Raw genomic sequence first — 12,500 nt, forward strand, 5'->3', positions numbered from 1 at the left:
CGGTATAGGCCTCGGCATCAGGGGCGTATATACCAACGCCGGAATCATGATTCTCCAAACCAGATTGGATCACATCTAATAGGGTCGAACCAAAGGATGTTTTCTTTGTTTTAAGCTGATCGAAAATTTCCTTCGTCAGATATTTCTTCAATAATGATTTGCTGTCGGAAGCGGCCAGCTTGGCATAACCAGCTTCCAATTTATCCAATACTGCTTGGTCCACCATGTTATTGCTCTCTTTTTTACTGTAAACAGAAACGCATTCAATTATATTAATTTATATGAATTTATATACGTGTTTGTATATATATATATATATATATATATATATATATATATATATATTACAATACATAAATATAATATATTGATACAATATATAAAAATTGTGCAAAATTCATGCAAAACGATGGGCACTAGGGGGATCGACCGAATTCTTTCTTTTTCTCTTTACATATTTTTATGCACATAATTTGTTCATTAACAAAGTATTACAAATATTGCGCTCGCTCGTTCTTTCTTTCTTTTTTTTCTTTCCTTTTTTTTTTCTTTTTTACAAAAAAATTGTGCTCGAACACAACAGTGCGGACAGAACGTGTGGACTTAGTGTAGAAGAAATTTCCAGTGTAATTCATCCTCCTCTTTCTCTCTTTATTTCTCTCGACGTGTACGTAACAAAACTTCTTCTTCTTCTTTTTTTTTTCTTTTTTCTTTTTGATCATTTGTTCTTTTTTTCTTTTCTTTTCTTTTCTTTTTTTTTTTTTTTGCTTTTTGCTTTTGTTTGCACATAGAGAGGATATATCAAAGTGAGATTTGTGTACATACTCGTCGATCGGTGAAGTATTTTCCGTCGATTCGCATATGCCCATCGAAGTACATATACCCATCGCGTTATTTTAACTTCCTTCTTTTGGCCAGGATAATATGACGTCAGATAACGTCATCTCATCTAGATAAAACTTTGCTAAATTTTTATTATATTCTAGTCGACAATTGTACGTCGTAAATATGTATATGTATTTGTTTCATGGGGAGAGAAAAAAAAAAAAAAAAAAATTATATTCTAACGATGACGAAGATAACAATTGATAACAATTGATGAACTATTGGAAACATGGAAACGTTTTTTCGTTCTTTTTTTTTCTCTCTCTCTCTCTCTCCCTCAATATGGCTGAATACGTGTGAGTTAGAAAAATATAATACTAATAATAATACTAATAATAATAATAATAATAATAATAATAACGATCAATAATGATGAAAATTATTCATAATACACATGTGATACTTAATAATAGATCTCTGATCGATGATTTTATTTTTGTACATAGAAACACGTTCAAATTATTATTACTTTTTATTACCTTCTTTTTTTTTTTCTTTTTCTTTTTAAATACCTGTAAGTCCGACGAATTCAATAATATTGCGTTATAAAATAATAACGAGGATTAATAATACGATGACGAAATAAATGATCTATCTAAAATACATACTCGTCGGCCGAGGTGGTATCCTTCGACGTGCACCCGCCCATGTTGTGTAGATTAGACTACCGGCGACGCACCCTCGTGTATATTCGAGGAAGAATAAGAAGAGAGATGGAATAATGGAATTGGTCCAAAAAGAGGGGTAGAAAGAGAAAGAGAGAGAAATGAGGAAGTGAAGAAGTAAATCAGGAAGAAATTTATCACTCTCTTCTCGATCTTCTTCCTTTTTTGAATTTTTTTTTTTTTCAATAAATAAAGCCTCGTTTAAATACTAGACTATAAATTCTCACTGTCAATAAAATCACCGAGAGAAGGAGAACGGCTTTGTCTATAAAAAACACACCCAAAAATCTCTGCTTCTCGACCAATCAGAATAATCCTTTATGTAACAGTACGACACACAATTTGGAGAAACAGACAAGAGGGAGATAATAAATCCTATCACACACAAAAAAAAAAAAAAAAAAGAGGAGGATGAACAAGACGATGAAAAAGAAGAAGAAGAAGAAGAAATGGAGATATCAGTCACGTGTACGAAGCTGAATCAAAGAATGGAAAAGAAATAAGGAAGAAACGAGAGGAATGTTGAGAAAATCGATCAAAAAAAAAAAAAAAAAAAAAAAAAAAAAATAAAAAAAAAAAAAAAGAAAAAAAAAATAAATTTCTTTCCTTTCTTTTTTTAACGGACGAGCTTATCTATCTTTTTCCGTTCACTTCGCACACCCAAAAGTTTTTTTCCTTCTTCCGGAGTGGGGACAGAGGGGGGGAAGAAAGAAAGAAATTAGAGAATTAGAGCAATGAAAGAAAATCACAAGATTAGAATAAAGGACGACGACGAAGAGGATATATATATATATATGTATGTATGTATAAAAATTAATATGAATTCGAAAAATATTTTACGATTAAAATTGATACGAAGTAATTAAGAGGTTTACTATAGTTATACATATATATACACATATATATATATATATATATATATATATATATATATATATAAAACAAAAGTCACGTGGAAAGACACGGATTCGAATAATCTAAAAAGAATAAATCTAACGCGGAAGCGCGAACGACGGGATGATGATGATGCTGGGAGGTATATCCGCGTTTGGTCCGACCACCACAGCGGGGCGCGCGACGGTGGTATGCCGCCGCCGGTTCTATATTCCTCCTCTACTTGCTACACCCCTAAAACACCCTCGCCCAAAGTCTTCCCTTCTCTTTCTTTACAATTCACCTGCGCTTGCGTACATAAATCCTAATTCTCTTTCTCTCGCTCTGTTTGAACCACCACCACTTTCTATGTATTATCACTCAGCACAATACAACGAACAACACCATTAAAATATTTTAACCTTTAAAAATCCAGTCAGTTCTTTTATTTAAAACCCGTACAACAAAAACAGTGCGCGATCTCAACGGTGGTATATCACTAAAATGCGAAAGAAGATATCCCTTCTGGTATAATCTTTTTCCTCTCTTTTTCTCTCTCTCACTTTGGTAATCTTTTTCTCTTTCTTTCTCTCTTCCCCTTCCCTAGGTACATACGTACGTACCATACGTACGTATATTTGAACGTATAGATATAGATGTAAATACATGTACATAGATGTATATATACATATATATTGGAAGGAAACGCACAATCCCCCTACTACAGCGCTAGAACAGGGTGGGGCACGTCGTCGTCCGTCCAGCATGGAAGGCTACCCGGGTCGATATTACGCACCTACACATCGTAGGACAACACCTACTCTTTCTCTCTCTCTCTCTCTCTCTCTCTCTCTCTCTCTCTCTCTCTCTATCCCCCTATCTAACTATCTATCTATCTCTATCTCTCTTTCTCTAGCTATCTATATGCATCCCCCCTCCTCTTCTTACTCCACCTACTTCTCCCATCTCCACCCCTCTTTTAGATTCCATCTTATAGCAGGAAACAGCTCTACGCAGTAGCAACATCGAGGACTCAACTCAACACTTCGATTTTGGTTTACTCATACGCATGCACACGTATACACGATCTCTCTCTCTCTCTCTCTCTCTCTCTCTCTCTCTCTCTCTCTCTCTCTCTCTCTCTCTCTCTCTCTCTCTCTCTCCAGATCATAATCATTTTACTTTTTTCTTTTTTATTTTTTTATTCACATACTTTTACCATTCTTAAGTACTCCACTTTGATTTGCTTTAAACTTTACTTTACTTAACTTAAGATCGGCCTCATTTATTATCAAGATAACGTGATTCGGCTTTGTAACTTTTGAGTGACATATTACTGTAGGCGAGGGCGGAGCGGGGTGATGGTATTATTGATAAGAATGGTTTTTATCAGATCTTTTTCTGTCTTCGAGAGAGAGAGAGAGGGGGGGAGGAGGAGGGGTAGGAGAGACTTTTGTTGTTGGGACGAGATAACGATTTGAGTAGTTCCTTTTTTTTTTTTTTTTTTTTTTTTTTGGAGAATATACGTCATTGTTCAATTTAAATTGAAGATGTAATCATTCTTGTCTCTCATCTTTTTCTGTATTTGCGCGTGTAATCTTGAAAAAAGAAAAAAGAAAAAAGAAAAAAAGAAAAAAGAAATATATATATAGATATATATATATACGATGTTCTGACATGGCAATGAAAATGACGACAGTTCTCGATAAACAATGCGACCGATATGTCTCATCGTTCTCAGTTACGCAAGCAAAGCAATTAACCATTAACAGGAACACCATCGTCGATTTTAAACCTAATCTACAATCTGATAAAAGAAAGACAAAAAAGGGAAAGAAAAAAGAGGGGGAAAAAAAAAAGAAAAAGGAAATGAAAGAAAAAAAAAATTATCAAATTTTATCTCTTCATGAGATTATATTTTCTTCCACTTTTTCTTTTAATTTTATCTTTAAATTCATCATCGATATTTTTTCAGCTGTGATATAGCAAAAATTTTTTTTTCATTTTTAAAAGAACCTACGTAATCACGTAGAGTTATAGTGGTATAATCGAACGTGATGGTTGTGAGAGTTATGTAGCATTTGCTTAATACGAAGAGAGAAAGAGAGAGAACGCGTACGGTCGAATTACAATGAAGAAGAACAGATGAATGGACGAACGTAATCGTCGTTTTCCGGGATGATGTCAAAACGTAAGGAAAATTGTCTTTTAAAATTGCATAAAAGAAATATTAAGTTTTCACGGTCAATTCTACTCGAAAGTAGAAAAAGAAAGAGAGAGAGAAAGAGAGAGAGAGAGAGAAAAAAATTTTTCAAATTATAAGACATCACGATGAAATAAAAATTTTTAATTTATCCCGCCATTATCGGCCATGAAGGCGGTAACACGTCGCGCCATCTGTTAACTCTTCGCTCAAGTTTCTATCAACCCGAAGGATAACATATGGTAATGCAGATTATACTACGGTACTGACATTGTTTTAATAAACAATAATTCTACTATTTTTTTTTCTTTCCTTTTTAATTTATAGACCGGTATGATAGGTAATTATTCTTATGTAACAGTGACAAGAAGAGAACCCATGCAGTATATATTTTATGTATATATCGTATACATAAATCTATTTTACTTACAGCATAGATAGCACGAATTTTTTCGCTATCGGACCGAATCGGAATACGTTAAATTTCATTTGTCGATACTGCTGTAACATAAGGATTATAAAAAAAATTTTTATTGATTATCAAAATCTCCTTCATTTTTTTTGTTCTTCATCGAAAACAATAACGAATCGTTTTACCAACTTATTATTCTGTTTCTATCTTCTTCCTTTCTTCTGTTCGTAAAAAAAAAAAAAAAAAAAAAAAAGATTCACGTGACAATCGTAATGCTTCTCTCATTAGAGCACACGTACGAAAGAGATTTTGTTTACAAAATCTATTGGCAACAACATCTGTCATACGTTATGCAAGACAGTAATCGAATGACGGTATTACGAGAGTACGTACTCTAATTTTGTCTTGTACATATGTTCAAACAAGACATTGGCACTTGTAATATCCTAACCTATAATATACATAATGATGAATAATAATAAGAACGATAACTTGGCGCATAAATGATTTCAACAAATTTATATATCTTTTTTTTATTTTTCTTTCTTATTTTATATATATATATATATATACATACATACATAGAGGTATATAATATATATCTTCATCTTATTTTTTATGTATCTGATATTCTTATTATTATCTATTCTATTTTTTATATATTATTATTATTATCATTATCATAACAGACATTTATTATATATATATATTTTTTTTTTTCATTCATATTAAATATATACATAATTCTTTTTCCCCTTCAAAATGTCTATAAATATATCTCTCTCTTTCTTACACAAATCTCTTTCATAAAACGAAAGCATAAATGTTTAATGGTAAACTATGACATAATAATATCTCGGACGATGTTGTAGATATAAAAAGCTTTCCGATATTTCTCATTTTGATATTTTTATATTGGAAATTAATTGGATCGTATTAGAGAAAGGTAATTGTCGATCGTTTGAAAATACGACCCCATGATGAGCGTAATGTCAAGGATACAATATGTATTTATGTGTGTATAGTAATAATCTATAGGTGTTAAAGTGGAAGCACGTTAATAAATTATTTCGGTAGAAATAATTTAGGACTAACGATAAATTGCAATGAAATTTTCAGACGGGAAAGAAAAAGAAAAAAGATAAGAACTGACAAACAAAACTAGGTATTTAAATTTTACACTCTTAATGTAAATTTACATGAACGTGAATTTGTATTTTTTCCCTCTTTCTTTCTTTTTTTTTTTTTTGTTTTTTTTTTTCTTTACTATTTTAGTTTCATTCTTAAAGATCATTTTTCTTTCTTTCTTCTCCCCCTACCCCCCCCCTTTTCTTTTAATATTACAGAATAGACATAAAGAGTTTGATTCAAATATGAGAATTACAATCGCAAAGCTAGGAATGTAAGTCAATGTAAGTCATTGTAGAAGTCAATATGGTATACATATATAGAACGTCAACGACGCGACATTCAAACCGTAATACGGTACATCTGGCTTTTAAATAATCGAAAAGCTTCGACGTCGTACTACTACTACTACTACTATTACTACTTTTTACCTAACTTCTTATACTTTTTCTTATTTATTTTTTTTCTTTTTTATTTTTACACTGAAAACTTTCCAACTCTACATATAAAGTATATACATATATATATGTAGACTGTTTTGTAAGCTTGCAACTTAGGTCTCCATATTTTAATACAAATACATATGTACACTTTCATTTGGCTAATTCAATCTGTAATATTTTGTAGGTTTCATTGTTGAAAAAAAAAAAAAGAATAAAAGAAGAAAAGAAAAAGAAAAAAAGAATTATTATTTTTATTTTTTTTTTATTGCAACATAATAGAAATTTGTTGTATTACCAAAATCATAGACTGCGCTGTGCGACAAATTTGTTATTGTAAAAAAAAAGAAAGAAAGAGAGAAAGAAAGAAAGAAAAACAAAAATCAATTCTATAATGAAACATACAAAATTTATCACAGAGCTGGGTCAAACGAAAAAGATTTTGTAAAAATGTAATTAACAAAGCAAAAGGGAAAAATAAAGAAGGAAAAAAATGGACAAAAGATGCAAAAATAATATGTCGTAAAAAAATATATATATATATGTAACTCACTTATTCATATACGCATACTTGTAAATACTTGTTCCGTTACACGAGTCTGGCAACTATCAATTTCCGTTTTGAATTAACAAAGTTAGAATGTATATGTGGATCGCTCAAACGAACGCTCATCTCCGGTCGTCTGACCAACGAGGAAGCTTCTAAGAAATTCAAATTCTTTTACTGACATCTTATTAGTCTTTCTTTTCTTTTTTCTTTTCTTTCGAGATCATCGATTCGTTCGAAACAGTGGTTCTTTAAAAAAAAAAAAAAAAAAAAAAAAAAAAAAAAAAAAAAAAAAAGAAAGAAAAAAAAACCATAAATACGAATCAAAAATTAATTGAAATTTTTCAGGAAAATTTGTAAAAAAAAAAAAAAAAAAAAGAATCAAATTCTTTTTTTACTAACACTTCTTTCCCCTCTTTTCGGCTATCGAGATTATTGATTGATCGATAACAATGGTTCTTTATAAAAATTGTAAATACGAAAATTAAATTCTTTTACTAACCTCTTATTCGTTATTTTTTTGTTTGTTTGTTATCGAGATTGTTGATTGGTCGTAACGGTGGTTCTTTATAAAAAATATATATATAAATAAATAATGTATAAATCACTGGCAATTTTTTTTAAGAAGACATAAGAAATTTAAATTCTTTTACTAACATCCTAGTGGCCATTTTTTTTTTCTATCGGAATAGCTGATTGGTCGAAATGAGTGGTTCTTTTAAAAAGAAAAAAAAAGAAAAAAAAAAGAAGAAAAAAAAATTATGACGTGTTATAAATCACTGCAATTTTTTTGTGGACAACGAAGAAAAGAAACAATCAACATTCATTGTTTCAACTAATTCACCTAATATACTAATGAAGGAGAGAGTCATATATTATTTGAGAATCACTGTGCATTGCCGAGGCATCTTTGGTAAAGCCTTCTTACGTAACTAGGGCTGCACCCACTCTCGTTACTTCCTCGATCGTCGGGAGCGAGCAACCGCAACGGATATTAGACGAATTGTTCTTTTGTAACCATCGATAATCGATTAGTTCGAGGAATCGATTTACAAGGAGCGTTAATCGAATAACAAATCGATTAAACTAACCCCAATTGATATCGGATCGATCAAATCCAATCCGTAACACAAAAAAGTAACATTTCTATCTAGGTGCGTTTGCGTCCGTGAATAATTGATCTGAATTTTTCATTTAATATATATATATATATATATATATATATATATATATATTTATGTATATAAAATAAAAAAAGAATAGGAAAAACAAAATTTTTATATTTACATATCGACCTATTCGAGGTTATGAAGTTGTGAATGAGAACCGATATCGATCTACCTTTGAAACGATACCAGGAATGAAATCCGATCGTTAACGAACGATTACGAAGGAGACCGAAGGAACGCGCTTGGAAACAATCAAATGGATTCGCCGGCATATGGCGAATCCTGTTATATTCACGACGAACGTTCAACGTTCGGCTATGATCGAGGAACAAAAAAAAAAGAAAAAAAAGAAGGAAAGAAATGTCAATATAAGAATAGAGATATTAAATTGCCAGTTTAAACTAAGAAATTCAAATTTTAAATAGAAACTTTAGAATTAATAATATTGTTATTGAGTGAACGCGAAAACTTTTATATACGTTCGATCAGAAAAACGACAAATATTTTGAATATCGTATAACCTTAAGCCTTTTCCATATAACATTTTCACATTTAACCTAGACGTTTATATATATATATACATATATATATATATAGCCATATATAACGAGGAAAAAAATTTCAAAATGGTCGACGATAATAATTGTATTAAATAATTATATTGAGAGATAGAGAGAGAGAGAGAGAGAGAGAGAAAAGGAAGATATATGAAACGTTTCTTTCTTTTTACATTCCTTCTTTCTTTGTTCCTCTTTTTTATTTCTTTTTTTTCTTTTTTTATTTTAATTTACTCGAGAAACTTGCACAAAGAAGTGATAATATAGCGTGTTCGCCAAGGATCTTTCTAACCTATAAAAAAAAAAAAAAAAAAAAAATGGAGCCTCTCTTCTCTTCTTCTCTCCTCGTCTATCTTATTCATCTTTGTGGTAATTCGATAAATTTTTTATCGCAAAAAAAAAAAAAGAGAAAGGGAACAGAGACAGAAAAAGAGAGAAAAAAGAGAGAGAGAATGAGAGAGGGAGAAAGAGAAAAAGAAAAAGAGAGAGAGAGAGAGAGAGAGAAAAAGAGAGAGAGAGAGGAATAGAAAAAAGATAAAAAAAAAATAAAATATGTCTGACTCACCTTTATTGGTAGAGGCAAGAAGAGAAGATAAGACGAAAGAATCCGTCGATAGGTAGTACGTAGGTTGTGCAGTGGTATAGATGCTGCAACGCAAGTTTTACTTGATGATTATTCGGTTCGGTCGTTTCCTTTCTCTCTCTCTCTCTCTCTCTCTATCTCTCCTCTTTCTCCGTTAAATCTTCTTCTCTCCGAGAGTATACCGTCAGATACGTCTCGTGCGATCACCGTTCGGCTACCAAGTGCCCGCGTCGCGGAATAAACTCGCCTCGCGACAGCGACCGAAGTGAGCCAACCCCCCCACCCTAACCTTTCCTTCCTTCCTTCCTTCCTTCCTTCCTCCCTTTACTCCCTTTTCAACATGACTCTCGTCTCATCTCGTCCCGCCAGATTGCGCACCGCACGTTTTGCGTTCCATCGTTTCGCTGTTTCAATTCTGATCATCTATTTTTTTTTCTTTCTTTTTGTTTTTTTTTAATTTTATTTCACCCTCCCTCTCCTTTATTCCTTTCCTTCGTTTTTCTTTTTTCCTCTCTTTTTTTTATTAATAATTAATAATAATAATAATTATTATTATTATTATACATTAATTCTTATTATTATTATTATTATTATTATTATTATTATTATTATTATTATTATTATTATTATTGTTGTTGTTGTTGTTGTTGTTGTTGTTGTTGTTGTTGTTGTTGTTGTTGTTGTTATTATTCAATAGTATTAATTTGATCGAATACACGAACGAATTTAATTTTTCGTTAATCTTTCGTATGGTAAAAATCGTGGATATTTTCAGGTTTCTCTTTTTTTGTCTGTAATATATATATATATATGTTCGTACATACGCGTCGAAGATTTTATGAGTTATATGGGAGACTGTAGTTGAGTCACCTGGCAGGTTCCAAGTTCGTTCTCGACCTGCTTACTCGAGAGACCGGATCGAGCCCGATCTCTTGTATATATATATATACATATGTACGAACTATGTATATGTGTATGTACATAGTAGCTAACTGTAGGGGCCAAGGTCTTTCCTTTACTACTTCATATGAATCATCTTTCGCTTGATTTCGTTTACATAGTTTCCTTTGAGAACGAAAATCGTTTACATTTATCTTCCAAATCTTTCATTATTCCTCGCGATAGAAAGATCTACTTTAATCTGTACTTTATTCATAAAATTAATCCCTATTTCGAAGAAATTTTTATATTTTATTTAAATAAAAATTATTTACATATTAATTTTACCAAATGATCTTTATGTTTCAGTTTCGAAATGTTCCTCTCGTTTAAATAAACTTATAACATACACACACATATACATATATATACATGTATATACTACGTACAGTTCGTACGTGTAATTACTTCTTACCGTGTGAGTCCGAGTTACGTGTGACGTAGCTTCCGGAGAACGCTGGAATTCCGTTTAGCGGAATGGCCGGCCGGCCGGTTGTGAAATCAGCTGCACACAAACTCTCCAAGCATTGTTGTAGGTCGTGCTAGGATTTATCTCTTGGTTTAGTCCATCTGTCTGTCTGTCTGTCTGTCTGTCTGTCTCTCTTTCTCTCTCTTTTTCCTTCTCTCTCTCTCTCTCTCTCTCTCTTTCTGTTCTCTCAGAGTGCCAACTTCCCCTCTTACCACCCGTCGCTATCCTCTTTTGGCCTAGAGAGAAGACCGACCGAGAGCAGAGCGCAGAAGTGTGGAATGTGGGATGTGAGAGGGGTGACCGAGAGGAAAGGGGAACATTAAAGGTCGCTCGAATGCGGAGAGTGGATCAATACCGAACCTACATACCTACCTACCCTATCGAACCCAATAGAAGTAACCACCGGATCAAATCTCGTTTTTCTTCTCTATATCTCTTTCTCTCTCTCTTTTCTCACTCTTATCCATTTCCACCCCTCGCAGCTATCTCTCTCTCTCTTTCTCTCTCTCTCTCTATCTCTCCCTCTCAGATTTAAAAAATCCTACAGCCCTTGCCATCTTGATTTAAATACGTGTTTTCATTAATATCTTACTATTAGACGAGATCAAGTGATATTAATTATTCGATACATTTTTCATACATAATTATTTTATATCTGAAATTTTTTCTTCATCCTCTATCGTCTAAACCCATTCATTATTATTATTATTGTTATTATTATTATTATTATTATTGATTAATATTTATTACAAATATTGTTACGATATAGATCACGTGATCATTCCTCTTAAGTATCATCCATCTTGACGCTTAGGATTATTTTTAATCCTCGAAATTATCTGACAAACAAACATACTCCAATAATATCGGTTTAATTTTATTTAATAATTATTGTCAATTATTTTTAAATAATTATCTTAAAAATTTACTTCTACGAAAAATCATGCGATATATCTTTTCATATCTCATACGTATATGTATTTCTTTTTAATTCTCATTTTCTAATCACCTAAATACATTCTATTCTCTGATATATCATTAATATTACTGATATTATTTTTTAATTCATTCTACGAGAATTATAACCTAATATTAATCTCGAAAACATTCTAATATCGCTTTAAGATCATTATAAATAATTATTATCCCTTTTTGTTTTTTTTTTCTTGTTTTATTTAGAAATAATTATGAAATACCACGTGGCATCCTTCTTAAGTACTACCTTAATATGAATATTATTTTTAATGTCAGAATAATCTCTCCAATGTATTCTCTAATTTAATACTATACATTAATTATTTCTCAAGAATATTACAATAATTAATATTATTTTAAAAATTCCACGAAATTCCGAAATGAGAGAGAGAGAGAGAGAAAGAGAGAGAGAGAGAGAGAAAGAAAGAAAGAAAAAAAGAGAGACATCTCAAAATAGATTGAGACTCGTGCGTTAAAAGTTTGTTCCACAAATTTTTCTCTTTCTAACTTCTTACACGTGGTTAGAATATCGTTAGAAAAGCAAAATCTAATATCTCGAGTATCAAGTGTTAACATTGTACATGTATCATTGATAGAGTCCGATTAGATTATACGTTCTTTTCCAATGACAAAAAAAAAAAAAAGAAAAGAGAGA

General features: G+C 31.5%; 1 protein-coding gene and 1 long non-coding RNA gene across 2 annotated transcripts in view; both read right to left on the reverse strand.

Annotated features, from left to right (window-relative positions):
* Argk1 (Arginine kinase 1) overlaps positions 1 to 1,549 on the reverse strand; it is a 3,995-nt gene extending 2,446 nt beyond the window's left edge. Inside the window, exons 1-2 of the mRNA XM_035872294.2 lie at positions 1,494 to 1,549; positions 1 to 245 (exon numbers count right to left, since the gene is read on the reverse strand). The exon at positions 1 to 245 is cut by the window's left edge and continues 119 nt beyond it. Of these exons, the coding sequence (XP_035728187.1) occupies positions 1 to 245; positions 1,494 to 1,534 (286 nt within the window). The 5' untranslated portion in view covers positions 1,535 to 1,549. The remainder of the gene's footprint in view (positions 246 to 1,493) is intronic.
* A 7,895-nt stretch (positions 1,550 to 9,444) lies between these two features.
* Positions 9,445 to 11,461, reverse strand: LOC146872577 (uncharacterized). The gene is made up of 2 exons (XR_014982856.1): positions 10,817 to 11,461; positions 9,445 to 9,975 (listed from the first exon to the last, which is right to left on the reverse strand). It is a non-coding gene; the product is annotated as an uncharacterized LOC146872577 (long non-coding RNA).
* Positions 11,462 to 12,500: the final 1,039 nt, after the last annotated feature.

This window comes from Vespa mandarinia, chromosome 13 (assembly GCF_050613455.1).
Source record: "Vespa mandarinia isolate Hongniang chromosome 13, ASM5061345v1, whole genome shotgun sequence".
Lineage (NCBI taxonomy): Eukaryota > Metazoa > Arthropoda > Insecta > Hymenoptera > Vespidae > Vespa > Vespa mandarinia.